The following is a 17,405-nucleotide window of genomic DNA, read 5'->3' on the forward strand; positions in this document are numbered from 1 at the left end:
ACTGAGTGAGAGGAAGGAGAGAATGTGGCCCCAGCCCCATGGACCCACTGATCCACTGGGGATTTATTGGCATAATTAGAAAATTTCAGTGCAGCCTCTGCAGAACATGCTTATGTGTGAGATCAGGTGATGAATGGGGGAGGTACAGCCCCCCACCATCTGGCTGGAAGCCCCTTTGGGTGCCCAGAGTCACATGTGCGTCAGACCTCAGGTCAACTCTTCCACTGCTCATAAAAATGTTGTGAAGTGACCCACAAGCCCAGAGAAAACAAGCCAGGAAAAAAGAGGGTCTGTGATATGTATGGCCTGTTCTGCGTGGGCAGAGAGCCAAGGGGAGCTGCCTGGCTCTCCTTTGGGAGAGTATGTCTGGGCATGCAGTAAGAGTGGGACCTGAAAGGTGGGTTTTGGGTCGGACCTGGACAAAATAGGGTCAGCTTTTGAAGTAAAGAAACCTGCTCTACTTCTACCCTGCATGGAAGACAGTAGAGGCCCAATGGCCAGGATCCTGACCCTCCCCAGGCAGGCAAGGCCCCACAGATGTCTCTTTCCTTGGCAAGCTACACTTCAGTGACAAGAAGACATAGTCACATAACTTTTATTAAAGTACATTCAAAGGACTCACCTTCGCAAATTCTGTCCAATCGCTGGCGTTTGACTTTGTGCTTATCCACAAGGGCCATTCTTGACTGGACGTCGTGACGCTCTCGCTACAAGGGCAAAGCAGTCCACTAGGGATTTAGGAATGCTCCCCGGAGCCTGCGTGCATCACGCCTCCGGAGACCCTGCAATGACACGAAGGAATCCTCCTTTGAGACCACGTCCGCCCGCTCACCACCGGCTCGAGAAATAAAAGGTCCGCTAATGACAGCCTGTGCGGCCACTGGTTTCTAGGCTTCTCATTCTACCTTGTAATCAGAGACAGCTCCAAATGCAACCATTTCTAAAAGTGGTTAATGAGCATCTGGGCCCTGGGCAGTGGGATGCTGCTTCAGACATCATTTCTGAGAGATCACCTACAAACATGGATACTAATGCTCAGAGGCCGAGGTCGGAGGCAGGAAAGCTAGCTGCTGCTTCCCAAAGCTCTGTCAACCAACCACCCAAGGGCCACCATCAAAGAAACCAAGCAGCCGGCCACCATGATGGGGCCTGGCCACCTTCCTCCAGAAGTCCCCTTTTACATGTCCCTTTGTAGCATCCCTCCTTTTGGTAACTGTTGAGAAAACAAATCATCTGAATAAACCCCCAAAGGAAGAACCAACATCAAATATTAAAAAAGCACCACGTCTCCTTTACAAGCTTGGGGGCCCCCTTTTTAGTTGTAGTTTGACATGGCTGCTGGGTGATGCCAAGGCAGAGGCCAGGCAGAAGAGTGGGTCCGACAGCAAGACAGCCCAAGACTGAATCATAGTCTGGACACGTCCGTGCAGTTCTGGGTCTCAGTTTCCCCACTGATAAAAGGGGGAGATTGGAACAGTTGGAATAGTTCCCACCGATATAAAAGGGGGAGACTGACTAAGTGAAAGTTAGGCCTGATTCATCAGTAGAATGCTCATGGGCAGGAGAGGCCTTGGCTTTTTTTTTTTTTTAATTTGCAGCCCAAGCCTCAGGGACAATGCCTGGTTCATCCTCCTACCTCTGGCTGAAGACTTCCAATGAAGGTAGATGTCACTACCATCAGACACACCTTTTCAAGATCTGGAGAGCTCCTTACTTCCGGCCACCAGTCCTCAGTCTGCCTATCACTTTCCACCCACTGCTTTCATGTTCTGCCCTCAGGGCTGAGCTGACCAGATCAAAGACTTCTACCTACAGCCACGCACCCACTCAAGTAAAGCCACCAGGGTCTCTCTTCAGAAGGCTTTCAGGCTTACGGGAGTCCCTCTGTATTTACACCTCATGGACCCTACATAACAGACCCAAACACAGATAGCAAGAGATGAGGACCAACCTTTCAGAAGATGCCAGGGTCTGGCGGGTGAGACCTGGCCTACCAAACAAGAGCAAAGCTAAGGACGGGAACGTGGAAACCATCTCCTCCAGAGATGACAACTTCATGGAGCCAATGATGATGATTATAAATGGATATCAATTATGCACAACATTGGGAGTTAATTTGTGAAGCAGAGGGCTATGTGGTACAATGGTAGCCGGACGGATGGGAGGGCAGGGGCCCTCTTCCTGCTTGTTAATGCGTAATTTCCCAGCAATAAGGCGGAGGAAGAACCTCCAGGATTTATAGCAATAATTAATTGATTGGTGGGGGTGGGAGAGGCCAACACTACCGAGTGAGATTCTCATTGGCATTCATAATTAATGCACCATTTAAGAAGGACTCAAACTTCCACCCCAATCAAAGGAGTTTCTGAAAATTAGACTCACTGTCCTCCTTGCATGGAAACAAAGCAAGCTCAATGAACAGGCTGGCTCCTCCATCCTGGGCACAAAACCCAGAGACCACAGAACTCCTTCATACTCAGTGAGCTTGGTACTCAGCAAAGAGGCCTGTCCCTTCTGTCTGTCTTGGGAGGGTAATGACAAATTAATCAGGGAGGATATGGGAGAAAAAAGACTAGCTGTAATTGATGTAGAAGTATAATCTCCAGGTGTTCTGGCCAAGGGGATGCCCAAAGGTCCCCCGAGATCTTTTCCCTTGTCTTCCCAATCTGGGGGTGTGATCTGCGGAGTCGATGGAAGAGGACACACTTTGCACCCCTCCACAAGGCTGTGAAAATTAATTAGTTAATATTTGTGAAGTGCTTAGAGAATGATAACGCTATCGTTTTTCATCTGAGATGAAGCGTCTCACACCCTCCTCTCCAAATTCCCAGAGTGAGACCTAATCACGATTTTGCTTTCCTTTGAATTTTAATTTGTATAATTAGATGACTTCCTCAAGAAATTAAAAAAAAAAAACCAACCCGATCACCAGAGTCTCTAGCATGCAATCAAAGGAAAGATTAGTCATCAACGAATCATAGAACACCCCCATTTATTTGTGCTGGTCTAATAAAAGCTCATCAGACTAGGAGGCCAGGAGTTGGTTTGGGGAGGTGGACAAGTGAACTCGGATGGTAAGGGCCTTCCTACCAGTTCATCTTTGTGCAGAAACATATCCTCTCTTGTTGGATACAAGACCAAGAACTGGTGCCCTCAATGGAGCCCTCAAACCTCAATGAACATTCTTCACCTTGGAACCTACTGGTTGAGGAATGGATATTCTGGGCACCTATGGGGGCCTGCCCCAGAACTGCCGATAATCCCTATCTGGATTTCAGAGCATTCCTTCTCCTGAATGATCTTCCACCCATTTCTATGGAAACAAACCTCTACTGAACATGATGATTTCCTTCCCCATGCCTCCCCTTCTTGGCCCCTATAAGAAATTATTTATGATAACTTCATTAACATAAAATTTCTTCTTCGTGCTGACAGTTCTCAAAGGGCTTAAACTATAGACAGGAGGGGCGTTTAGTCTAATAATGGGGCTGCTGCCCCCACAATCTCAGGGCTCCTGGGCTCTCTCTGCAATGGTGTGAAGGCTTAAAAGCCCTGTATGAAAGTAGCCACCAGAGAAAGAACAGTCTTCGCTGCTTACAATGTAGCTGTGTATAAATCTTGCCTACACAGATACCCCCAAGTTAAGGTAATTTCTCCAGGCTGTGAGGACGGACGGATGTCTAAGGAAGGTCTTGATTTGAGCCCCAAATGGGCCATCTTCAATGACCTAAGAAAGCCTTAGTGTTAGGGGAAGAGGTGGAAAAAAAGAGAATTTATGAATGTGAGCAAACTCCCTGAAGCTGATGGGAAAAAGAGAAAAGCCAAGAATCAGAACAAAGTGGGTGTCTGGTCAAAGGGTGATTCATCCCGAGAATTAATGAAACGGATCAGTAAGAGAAGATTGCAAAGGATCCTGAGAAGTACAAACTGACCATTAGCCAAGGAGACCATCCATACAATCCCAACAACATGGTGGAGAAAACCAGTTTCTGAAGAGACTGGATGAACCCTGATTAATGTAATGGACACTGTAGGCAGGAGAAAAAGGTACAAATTAGGAAGAGGGAGGGAGAGGAAGAGAAAATGGTTTATTCTAAATATCAAATTAAATTTAAAAAATCAAGCATGGAATAGAATGGAAATTCGTGGTTTCACATACAATCCTCTTCTGTGTTCTACGGTGTATATGAAATGTTCTTTTTGGGGGCTGGGGGAGGATGTTTAAGGTCTGAATAAAAAATAAAAAAAGATGTGTGGCCATGGGGAAGTTACTAAATCTCTGTAAGCCTCAGTCTCCTCACCTGGAAAATGGAAATAATAGCACCAGGGGTACCTAGTTCACAGGGCTGGCATATGTACCAAACACTACAGAAAAGCCTGCATTTCCTCCTGGGACAATAAGAGTGGCTGGAATTCACCCACAGTATTTTAAGGTTTATATGATACCCAGTAAACATGAACATATTTGATACAACACCTATAAGGTTGTACTAAAATGACTGTCCTCATTTTACAGCTGGGAAACGGGCACGGAAAGTAAAATCGCCTGGACAGGGTCACACCGGAAAAATCAGCAGAAGCAGAGTTCACAATCAAGCCCCAATAATCCATACTTCCTTTCTGATCTAAATTGGGCAAACTCTGCCACTGAGGCAGGCAGCACTCGGAGTGAAACTGGGAGAAGCTGGGGAAAAGTCAGAGGCAAACACAAACCCTCAGGAATCGCAGGGAACTCAGTACCTATCACATAGAGACTTCAAACCACATGCACCTGAATTCCTGCTGTGGGGACCTGGGATGCCAGGATTGCTCACCAGCCTGCTACAACTTGGCAGCCCAATCCCTCCGAACTCAGCTGGGATGGTCCTCAGACACCAGGCACCCATCCGCTCCACTACGGGACGCACAGGCAAAGCCAATCCAAGATAGCAGTAACAGTCAGAGTGTAGGCAACTCCTGATGGGACCCCAGCATCCCTCCCAGTTCCACAGAGATGGGCCATGCAAGAAGGCGAAAGAGAACAGGACCAATATGTGAGCAACAAGAAGGATTCCTGATTAGATCCCTTCACACCCTACACCAGATCTGCCCAGACTTGGAGCCACGTCAGGACTGAGCCCCACTGCTTCCTGTCTGGAGAGCACAGGAGGTGGCCTGAGGCAGGGATCCACTTGGAATAAGAAGCTCGAGTGTGATCTGGATGCTTTTGATGGCACCCACCTCCTCCCGGGCAGGTTCTGAGGCCCAATGAGAAAGTATCTGTAAAGAGCATTTAGCACATAACAGACGCTCTATAAAGGCTGGTTATTATTTTTACTTTTATTATCATTAATGCTATATTTTCCCTCCACTGGCTTGGAGAAGGAATGACACATGACGTTTAAGACATGGGGAAAAAATGGCTTTCCCTTCAATTCTGCACCTACCCAAAAGCAGCAGCAACTCACCGAATAGAAAACAATCTTTCCCTCAGGAAGACAAACCCCCGGATCAGATCAGAGGGTCTCCAGTCTCACCCATTGCCAAGAATGATTCCTATTTACCCTGATGGTAATTAAGTCATAAAAATCATCCACTTACCAATTACAGAGCCCCATCCATCCCTCGCTGATTTTAATTAAAACCCAAAGATTTCTCATCCCCCAAAATACACTCCGACAATTCCTGGTTTGGGGTAGTTCCTAGCCTTCAGCCAGAGGAGACAGCGGGGAGACTGACATAGAGTAATTGCATGTCCTTGCCAGGCTTCAGCAATGTCTTTCAAAATGTAAATTTCCTTAAAAACATTTAGACATGATGAGAGCCTTAAATTATATTAAGGAAATCAACTTAAATATATTCACTTTAAAGGAGTGGTGGGGTGGGGAGGGAAAGGACAAAACATTCAAAGTCTCCAGCTTCTAGTGCTACCCGTTAACCAAAATGTGTCACCACCGTTCCTGATGGTTCTTGGGGGACACTCCCTGGAGTGCTCAGAATGCATTTCATCTGGACTATTCAGCCAAGGAAGCTGCCATGCAGAACCATGGCAAACAGACTGTGAGAGAATTACAATGGAAAATTTGTCCTCTAATGAAAAAGCCCAGTCAGGAGAGGGAGCTAAGAGCATCAGAAGCCATGGCATTGATGTCTCAAGCCTGGCTGGACTGTATCCCCCACATGATACTGGCTGTAGTTAATATCTACCCTGGCCTAAGATGGGCAGTGACAGGTCAATCGTAGGGATGCCTGATTTGTGCTTGGCAGAGACCACTGAGATCATTAAGGATGCTAGGGCACATTCTTGTTTTCGCTAAATCCATACCTTTGGATTCTTAATTCTTACAAATGATAAGAATGGCACCATCTTGTTTTTGTTGAATTTTGCTAGTTTCAGGGCCCTGGGTACAACTGTAGATAGGAACCTGATTTGGATTTAAGGCACAATACTGATTTGCTTGGATTAAGAATTTATTAGAAAACTAAGGTATCACTTCACTATTATCAAAATTGGCAAAGGCGGTAGAAAATGGGCAGATTCGGTGATGGTGGGAATATGACAAAGTAGGTCCACTAATTCTCTGCCTGGGGACCTGGGCCTAGGCCTAATGCTTTTGGAAATCAATAAGGAATCATGAGAGCAGCTTCTGAACTTTGACCTAGCATTCCCACTGCTGGGCTTAGATCACAAGGCATCCAGTGACAGAAAGACAAGATTCCAAATTAAGCCAAAATGTTCAGAGCAGCACTTTTTGTAGCAGCCAAAAAAATTTAAAACATCAATCCTATCGCTGGGAGAAAACTGACAGCAAGAAAAGACCCATCTGTAACAAAACATTCATAGCAGCTTTATCTGAAATAACAAAAAGTTGGAAAGAAACTGTGTGCCCGATGACTGAGGAACAGCGAATAAATCAATCCCACTATATGAGTCTAATGGAATATTATTTTACCAAAAGAGACAAGGAATATGAAAAATTTGCATGGGAAGCCTTGCACAAAGTAATACAGGGTAAGGGTACCTACAACTATGTGAATGAAGGCAAAACCAAATGGCAACCAACTCAAGCCTAACATGCCAAAATTAGAGTTCACCATGAGGGAGAAGGTGGGCAGCTGGATGGCGCCATAGTGAACAGAATGCTTATCTTCCTGAGTTCAAGTCTGGCCTCAGCCTCTTCCTAGCTAAGGGACCCTGAGCAAGTCATTTCACCCTGTTTGCCTCAGCTTCCTCATCTGTAAATGAGCTAGAGAAGGAAATGGCAAACTATTCCAGTATCTTCACCAGGAAAACCACAAATGGAGTAATGGAGAACCAGACATGACTGAAAACCAACTGAACAACATATACATCTGTATGTATATATAAGTGCATGTGTGCATATACACACACAAACACACACACACATAGTTTGTAATCATTTGCATTTTCACCCAGAAGTAATATGGAGGGAAAATGTAAACAATTAAAATTGTTTCTTTCTGAATCTCTTTTGTTTTTTAATAATTTTAGAAGGACTACAGGGAGACATTTGAAAGACTGAAAAACAAATGAGATTCACACATGATTTTTTTTTAAATATTTGAGATCATAACAAAAAAAAAAAGTCAAACATGGGGGGAGAGCTACAGATTCCAAAACAAAGTGTGCTGTTTAGCAGAGCTGCCCATGGTTAGCCCGAAGGTTGTTTGCTGGGCTAAAACAAATCCATCCATTAAAAGGAAGTACTTCCTGTCTCTTTATTGACACACCTGAATACACCAGCAATGTGATGACAACCTGCCCTTTTGCCTTGGTCTGGGAAAAGAGACAGCCCAATGATGAGCTCCTCACTCTCACCTCAGACCATGAAGCCCCAAACTGGGGATTCTACTCCACCAGTATCTGGAGGTCTTGGTAAGTGAATGTCTGATCTTCCAAAAACACCTGTTACAACAGAGTCCCTGCTGCACCACATCTGAAAGTCTGCAAAGATTGGGGTAGGCAGTGTCTTGCGCTGGCTTCATGAGGATCACAGCGCAGGTGCTGAAGGCTGAGGAGGAGGAAGGGAGTTCACTCGTGGCATGCCCCCAATCATAGGCGTTTAGCAGGAAGGCACTGTGGAGGTCACCTTCCTCATTTTACGTATAAAATGGGGCATGGTCTGTCTCTGTGTAAGTACACTTGGCTTCCAGCTTTTTTCCTTCATCTCCTATTAGCTCAAACTGTCAACAACTCCCACATACTAGTTGCAGAGAGGGTTGGGAAGGGTGTGTGTACATGCACCTGCCCCAGTGTCTAAGCAGAGACCCAGAAGTGTGGACAAAGCAGCAGAGACTGCTACAAAAGTCAAGGGACCTAAAATTTTCTCCCACATCTAACGCTGCTTGATCCATTTTGATCTTAATTCTTTGAAATGTTTTGCCTGAACATTCCCTTTCAAAATCATTTTGTACACATTTGCACGGCAAGGAACCAACTTGATCTAAGCTGCAGAGCAAATTCCAATGCGTAAATCTGCCTGAGTGATATAATTTCCTACCTGGGCTCCAAACTGCAGCCACGCCCATGGGCAGGTCCTTGCTTGGTGGCCATGGCTCCATCCCATTTAATTCAAGATTTCAGACATTAGCCAATACCTATTGGGTAAATAAAGTCCAGAGTGTGGCTGAACACCAACACCAAAGCCCTCTCTCTCAAGATACAGGGTGGTCTTGGGAAAGGGCGAGAAGGTCTAGGTTTTTCTGATCTGTCAAATGGAGAGAGTGATCTGGGGAGGGGACCCACCCTATCTGAGCTTCAGTTTTCCTCTGTGAGAATTTAGAATCCTCTATGAGGGTTTAGAGATCTGATTGAAAGCCATCAGCAACTCTGAGCCCCCTCATTCCACCAGATGATTAAACTGAGACCTAGAAAAGCTATGTGAGCTGGAGGGGACCCTAAAAATCCACAGGTCCAAGAGAGGTATTTTATAGATGAAAAAGCTGCCCTCCCCAGCACCTACAACACCCAACTAATCTAATGCCTTCCCACTATTGACTCAATGGGTATTGGGAGCAAAGTATTCTAGAGCCTTAAAGCAGAGTTCACAAGGAGACTCTTACTTCCCTCCTGACATGGTCAATGCTCAGAAAGGGCATGCTGCCCGCCACCGGCGCTGTCTCTCCTGCCCGCCAGGATGATTTATCACTGTGACCTTTTATCTGCCACCATTTAAACAAAGCAGTAGATTAAAAGGACATTAATGGAGAAATGAAAATGTTGGCCCTCAGAAGGTGAGTCTGAATTGTAACTCTGCCCATGACTTTGTGACTTTTTGTCCACTCTCAAAGTCTGCAATGATTTCCCAGGAGGCCCTGAAATGAACCTGTCTCATGGTAACTGGGAGGAGAAGTTTCCTCTTCATCCTTTACCTTCTCACACATCACCATGGTGCATGTATGGAGAAACGAGGCTATCATAAATAAGAACCTGGGCTCTCCACTGGAGCTGGAGCACCACTGGACATTGGGAGACAGTGAAACCATCTAGGGACTGGTCCCAGGGCTTGGGTTTGAGTCCTCCCTTGGCCACTTAGGAGCAATGGGACACGGGTCAAGTCACTCCCATAGAAATGGATCCCAGTTTCCTTGTCGGTAATAGGATGAGATCCTGAAGTGAGAAAGTCCACATTCTCAAAGCCCTTCTACTTCACAGGATTCTATGGAAATGTGTTATGGCCAGCAAAAGGAAATCAAGATGACTAGCATGCTTCAATTATCACGACTAATCATGAGGGTAAAAGCTGGCCTGGTGCCCAGCTCACGGACAGCACTGTGGATACCAAAAATGGCACCATCGTAGGGCAGTTAGAACAGCATTCACTGGAATTCACAGGAGGAGAGATGATGAAATACACAGACCTAGTCTTGCTAGAGGAGGAGAACTATGGGTATGGAAGGGTGCATACTCTCTCAGACTTGATCTCCTTTGCTTCCTTCCTTCCATCTGTTATGAGGGAAGAATCAATGGAAGAGCAGTAATGTCCCAATATGACAGGCATAAAAACCCTAAAAAGTCAAACCACTTCACTTACAGAGCTGGAGAAATGCTGGATACTAGAACCATAGATTCCATCCTGAGCTAACATGTGAAAATGGTCTGAGAATCAGGGCAGCCCTATTCCATCAGATGCAAAGCCTCAGTTTTCCCATCTGTACAAAGGGAGTGTTACCCTACAATGTCTCTAAGGGTGGGCTTCCTTCCTGCTCTAGTGCTGTCAGCAAGGAGAGGATGCTGGCATCAAAGGAGTGGAGAGCCCAGCACACAGTAGGCTCTTCATAAAGGTTTAGTGATTGACTGAATGAATGTTGGAAGGAGTTCAGTTCTGGACTCTCAATCCTCACTCTAACCCTCACTATACCTGCTTGACCTTGGTCATGGAATTTGTAGGCTGAATCTGTCATATATGTGTGTATATGTATGTGCATGTAAATAGCTTTTTCCAAGTTTCAGTTTCCAAGAATAAAATGGGGAAAGACACCCACTTGGCCACCTCCAGATTCTATACCCAAGTGCCCTAAACCTGGGGTCTGTCAGGTTTCTGCTGGAGCCCTGACCACTGGGGATGGAATCAAGAAAGCTTAACCCCCTCCTCTATTTGGCTGTTTTGTTTCGAATTAAAAAGCAAAGAAACAAAGTGAAACTCAAACTAAACCCTCTCCCCCCATTAACCCATCTGGACAAAGATTGTTCTTAATTTGCAGATCGGCACCCCGTCCCCCCCACCCCCCCCAATCAGATACCGATCTCACCTAGAGCAACGAAGACAAGTCTGAACGACAGCTATTGAGCTCTCTGGCCATTAGAGGGCGCGCACACACACACGCGCGCACACACACACACACACACACACACACACACACACACACACACACACACACACACACACACACACACACACACACACACACACACACACCCATACCCCCCCCCCCCCCCATCTGTAGCTGTTACAGAATATTTTTAGCTGTTTGTTGTTTCTTGATGTTTGCTTTTCAAATGCTCCTGATGTCACATGTAGACCAGGGGAAGCTGGTTGAAGAAGACAAGACAAATGGGTCAGTATCTTCCCTCCACCCCCACTCTCCTATAGGAAAACAGGCTTCAAAACCACCAGAGCCTCCTGGTGCTGTCAGAGATGCCCTCCCTGTGCCCCAATTCATCTCAGAGCAATAGATGTTTTAATTTCTAAAATATGATCAGCCAAAGGAAACAGTGAAATTAGTGTCTGGGCAGTCATGACCCATTCATGATCCATTTAATCATCCAGAAGGAAAGGCATGCTCATTCCCTCCAAGCTGAACCAAAGCTAACTTAAGTTTCACACTGTCAAAGACAAATCTTTTGTCCCTGAGATGCAGGGGATGTTTGCTAGGGAGTCTCTGCATCCCAGGAGAGCCAGACATCTCCCCTCCATGTCAAACACAAGGTTACACTCACCTGCTCCCTCCCATTCTGATTCTCCACGTTCTAGGCTCTCATTTATGCAGGCACAAACACCTACAAAGAGCTAAGGATGTGGAACAATCTTTAAGCCACAACTGGTATTAAGTCAAGAACTGTCAATGGAAAGGGAAGAAAAGGGACCAGGTGAGGTTCATTTGGACACATGCACACTTGGTAGATACCTCACTGGTGTGGGATTTTGGAAGAGACCCTCCTTCATGTGCACAGGAAACCTGTCTGCAGCCAGTCACAGAGAGGTATGTGGATATCTCTCTAGGACCTCTGAACAAATGGACATCAGGTCACACCACAGGGAGGAAAGCCTGCCCTTTCTTCACTGGGTTAGAATTTGATTCAATTCAATTCTGTCAGAAGGAATTTCTTACTCTATAGAGAAAAAGGGAGAAAGGAAAAAAGGGAGGGAAGCAGGAAGGGAGGGGAGGGAGGAAAGGAGAGAAAGAGAAAGAGAGAGAGAGAGAGAGAGAGAGAGAGAGAGAGGAAGGGGGGGGGGGTGACCTTCCAAGACCTTATAAAACGACCTAGTGGATACAGGATGGGATTTAAGAGTCAGGAGGATGAGAGTCTAAATGTCACCACCAGCCACCAGCTTCATTTGTGACTGGGCGACATTCCACATCTCTCTCAGCCTCCTTTTCCTTCTCTGGAAAGTCAACCTTATAACAACCCCCACCTCCTAGGGTTGTTATGAGGATCAAATAGGATAATATATGCAAAGCTTTTTCCAATGTCAAAGCTATTTTGTTAACTATTACTGGGGGGCTGGAGAAGGGGAGGGAGATAAAACTTTACACAAATAAGTAAATACAAGATAACGTGATTAGGGAAAGAACCCGCAGCCAGGAATGTCATTTAAGGCTGGCTGGCTGAGGCAGCCTGCCCGAGTCAGGCTGTCCAGAAGGATGGGGAGGAAATAGTCTGTTATCAGTCGCTGTTTGCCCAGGAGGGAATGATCATAAATTCAGGGGTGTGGAGACCGCTGAGGTCCTTCAGTCCAATCCCATTCTATAGGAGGCAACAATGAAAATTTACTTTATTTTCAAATGGCTCTTTAAGGAGAAATTTGATGAAGGGATGACAATTTTTTGGATAAGCCAGGGCTACAGTAGATTCGAAAAATCTGGTTTGACAGGTCTAGCATGGGCTATATTTTTTTTTTGTTTTCAGAAAAATCAATGGGGTGTGAACAAGCAGGCGTTTTTTCTGACTCCTTCTGGGCTGAGCTGGGAAGCAGGCAGTACAGTCGTCACTCTGAAAAGGCCAATAAACAGACGACCAAAGCACCTTGGTGGTTGAACCATCAGAAAAGAAAAGGGCTGTCTGCATTTGTTGTGTTTTCAAAAGGTTACAGAAAAGTTCTTTCTTGGTCTCATAACTGCTCATGTTCCCTCACTACTGTTCAAAAGAAAAAACAAAAAACTCAAGTCTGCTTCATTTAAAACAGGTTCTTTCTTCACTGGTGGGTTATGGAGATCCTTGGGCTACTGGTAAAGCCAGAGATCCTTTTACTCAGAATGTTTTTAAATTTATAAAAAAAATGAAATGGAAACTGATTATATTAAAACAGTTCTGAAAATATTTTTTTTTTTAAAAAAAAGCTAACATACCTATGGCTAAGAACCTATGCTTTAACAATTAATATGCCCAATTAAAGTCCTTTAGAACTCACTTGTAACTTCGGTGAGAATAGAGGTTGATTTCTGATATGCAGTTGCCCTTAGCGTGGAAGACCAAGTGACTGGCCCAGGGTCACTTGGTTAGGTGATGTCAGAGAAAGGACTAGAATCTACGAGACAGCTTTCTTCCCACTTTGCTAAGCTGCCTCTCTGATGTCTTCACACTTTAAAAATTGCCAGTGATTCCCTTTCAGGTCACAACTTCAGGTCACACTAGCCTTTCAGGTCACAACTGTACTTTTTCCCATCTTATTTAATAACTGTGCAGTCATGCATATGAAGACACATCTAGTAGGGAGTTCTTGTGTCTGCCTCTCCACCTTGCCCACCCAACTTCTCCTCTTCCCATCCTCATGTTTAATTCTCATTCAGAAATGTCTCACTGCTCCAGAGGGGAAAGCCTGCTTTCCCTGGCATTCCTTCTCCAATCAAGCTCATTACTGAGTTCCTGGGAGTAAGTGGAGACATCCCACCTGGTGGGGCACACAACACAGAGCTCTTAGGTGCATCTCAGCCAGCTCCAGACTCATCTCCAAACCTATGGGGAGACTAGAAAGACTCTGAGAATCCAGATGGCACTTTTGATATATCTGGTACTAGAAGGGCGAAGAAAATGCTGAGAAATGGGGACCGTTTCTGGAAGGGACCTGGGAAGGTAACTTGGAGCTGAGAGCAGGTTCAACTCTTCAGAAAAATGGTAGAAAGGACAAGAATAATTACTAAATAGTTCCTGCCCTTTGATTTAGAGACTCCACCAATGGGAAAGAGGCCAGTGACAAAGAGAGCAGATACCCAGGTACAAAAACCATGCATCACTGCTGGAAAATGGCTGAATCAGCTGTTGTCCAAGATTCTACTGGCCTATGACTGGACCGTCAGGAGTCACGAATACAAAGAATTCTGAGAGAAGGGGAAGAGCTGGAGGAACTGCTACAGCTTAGAGAACTTCCGGCCAAGAGCCAAACACACCCAACTAGGTAAATGAAAAGGGGAGAAAACAAGGATGTTGGCAAATATAAGAGTCAACGTCAATAAGGTGCAATCCAAATCAGAAGACATACCCAATCTACCACAAAGCAAATAAAATGGAGAAACCAAAGCACAAATACAAGGGTTTAGGTTAGTAAGGTATTATCAGACCTTTTGCTGACAAGTCACAAACTATTTGTTTCCAGGGAATGTAATGGATGCATCAGGGGAGCCTGGGTACTAGTTGGGTAGCACTCAGGTACAGAATGCTGGACTTGTGCATTTAGGTCTAGTCTCAGACACTACCTGCATGGCCCTGGCAAGCTCCCTTAACCTCAGCCTCCTCAGTTGAAAAAGGGGGCTAAGGGTAGCACCACTTATCTATATGATTCTGACAACAACCCTGCAAACCTTAAAGAGTTATATGAAGGGTGGCCAGGATTATGACTAATAAACTGGAAAAGAAGATGGTGTCTGGAAATAGGATTCAGATTTCTGGATCATGGCTCAAGACAGGAAAGAAATAAGCTATTGGCCAGGGACAGAGTGCATCCATTAAGAATAGATAAACAATGTGTTTCCTGAAAAGAGAAGGAAAAACCTGCAAATCACCTGTTGGTATCCATATCTTGTACCAAGTTAAGATGCAAAAAACAAATTAAAACACCAACAAAGAGAAAGAAATGAAACTCAGAGCCATGAACCAGATGAAGGCATGCTCTTAGTACCTTTCTATCCAAGGTTACCTACTCTGTCGTCTTGAGGGAACAAATTTTAATGGTTCATGGTGATCCAGTCCCTCTCCAATGGTGTCTGAAGATGACCTTGGGTCCTCTCTGGACCGGAAGACGGAGTGACAGAAGAATCTATGAAGATCATTTCACTCTCAGTGATTTTGGCCCAAGCTCAGACCCCCAGGAGCCCAGAGGAAAACAAACCCTGGAACATTTCCCACCCTCGTGGTGAGTCTCCCATCAAGGACTGCATCCAAGTCCAAGAGTCCCAAACCACTGCTGTGTTAGGGCAAGGGTGATTTGCTGTGCAGAATATGATTCCCAGAATTCCCCAAATCTGCTGCAATATTTCATTAAGCAAAGCAAATGTGGACGGAAATAAAGATGTTTACAGCAACACCGGGCTAAGTCTCATGCTAAGTAGTTGCATGCAAATGATGAGCAGAAATCTGGCAGCTGTACTTCCAGGAAGTCTCTGGATGGATAAATCCTGGTTATCTCAGAGTCTCATTCTTCCAAACCTGCCTTAAGGAAAACCTCTTGATCTTGTATGTAGATGGTTAGCAACATGAAATAAAAGAGCTGGAAGGGAAGGCCTAACACACTTTTCATGCAGATGACGTTGGGCATAAAGAAAATTCAGATGGCAGAGGCAGCGTGATGGCAATCACCAAAGACATGCAGTCCAAAGGAGGAATGCAGGCCATTTCCAGGCCATGCTCACCGCCCCCATTCTAGCATTGTCTTCTTTTCCAATAGCACCGCTGTTCTTTATACTGACCAGTCCTATGACATGAAGTAACCAATCTGCAACCATCTGGGTATTGCCAGGCACTAGACTAGACACCGGGGATGATTAAAAAAAAATGAAATTGGTCCCTGCCATCAAAGTGCTTACATTCTGTAGGGGAAATGTCACAGAAAACTGAACTTTAAAAATAACAATTATCAGGAGGAGGACCTCAGTGCCTGGGCGGAACAGTATAGGGTGGTTCCTATAAAACATGGCCCTTGGGCAGCGGAACCTATACAGCATTTGTACAAAGGTCTGGAATCAAGGGACAATGGCCAAGAAAGGGCTTCAAATCTAAGAGAAGTTGTATTCTCGCATTGTGGGAACAGGGAACTTCAGAGACTTGCTGAGCTGAGGAAGGCCTGGTCAGATCTGTGCCCTTGGAATGGGAATGTGGTGGCTGTGTTGAGGATGGACTGGAGAGAAAGGAGGCTGGAAGGTAGAAAGTTACCTGGGGGATGAAGGCCCAGAACTGGGTGGGATCTGGAATTGGGGAAAGGGCCAGGAATTTAAAAGATTTTGGAGGGTGGTGCCCAGTGCCAACTTCCTTTCATTCCAGCCTCAGAATCTTGGATGTAGAAGGTTCAGGACAATTTTTCTACAGCTCTGGGCTGGTTCAAGTGGTTGAGGCCCAAATGCCTTTAAGACCCAGCAACAAAGGTCCTGGAGCATTACTGCTGTCCTGAAAAGGATGAACGTGGATGGGGAAATGCAGAGAAGCCTGGGAAGATTTCTATCAAGTGCATAAAAGAAGACCCAATAACGCACATGATGATCCCACCAATGAAAATGGGAACAACGATGAAACTGGATGGAATGATGACCGACAGGGCCCCAGAGAAGACCTGAGGAAATACTGGAACTCCCTGCCTTCTGTAGGAGAAGAGAGTAGGGATCTGGGCGGGGGGAGGGGAGGGTGTCCCTGGTGGTTCATTGGTTTTTCTCTCTTTTCTCACAAGGAAAACCTCCGTCAGTCTGGGAGGAAGACGATGCTATAAAAACAAAATGATACAAGATGTTCTTCAAAGGAGCAGAAAACTCTCTCCTCGACCAGGCCACACTGGCTGTGTAGGGAAGAATTTCAAATAGGGTCCTTGGGGACTAGCTGAGCTCTTCTATATCGGCAGCATGAGGGGAGGACATCTTGGATAAAAGAACCTGTTAAAATAATTAAACTTCTCTGGTTGCTGATGTGGATGAATCTGAAGTTTTATTCCAACATCCTATAAAAGAATTCTTGACAAGATAATGGTCATTTGAAGTTAATAAATCTGCTTCTGGCCCATTCAGGTTCTTCTGTACAAAGTGGAGGCCCAGGGAGATCAGTAGCCAGGGCAGAAACGTTGCCCTTCAGTGACTGGATATCTGGATGCCAAATATGGGCCCACAAGAGCATGACCCAACAAACAGAATTCCACATCCAAGCTCAAGAAGACAGGGGAGCTTGGGAGCCCTTCCAGGCCTTCGGCAGACTGGAAGCTCACTGGAAAGAAGGTTGTTGGGGGGTGGGGGAGGAATGATGACACTGTGGCTCCCCCAGGGATGAGCAGCATGTTTTCTTCTTCCCCTTCCTCCCATCAACTGTCATCTCCTCAAGGGCAGAAGATGTTTCCTACCTGGCACTCTTAGCTGAGGAGTATCACAAGGCACCGAATGAGCTTTGGCTGAAAGCCCACAGGTGACAGCAGACTTAAGGTGCCTTTTCTAACAGAGAGGAGAGAATGCTGTGTAAATCCGGCCCCAATGCTCATCAGGGCTTTCCCGGGCTT

At 45.6% G+C, this 17,405-nt stretch overlaps 1 protein-coding gene across 8 annotated transcripts in view; it reads right to left on the minus strand.

Annotated features, from left to right (window-relative positions):
* Positions 1-17,405, minus strand: part of CTBP2 (C-terminal binding protein 2) — a 171,841-nt gene that overhangs the window by 53,137 nt on the left and 101,299 nt on the right. For all 8 annotated transcript variants that reach the window (XM_072629014.1, XM_072629013.1, XM_072629011.1 and 5 more), the window contains one exon: positions 623-782. In XM_072629014.1, the coding sequence (XP_072485115.1) occupies positions 623-680 (58 nt within the window). In that variant the 5' untranslated portion in view covers positions 681-782. The remainder of the gene's footprint in view (positions 1-622; positions 783-17,405) is intronic.

Source organism: Notamacropus eugenii, chromosome 1, assembly GCF_028372415.1.
Source record: "Notamacropus eugenii isolate mMacEug1 chromosome 1, mMacEug1.pri_v2, whole genome shotgun sequence".
Taxonomy (NCBI): Eukaryota; Metazoa; Chordata; class Mammalia; order Diprotodontia; family Macropodidae; genus Notamacropus; species Notamacropus eugenii.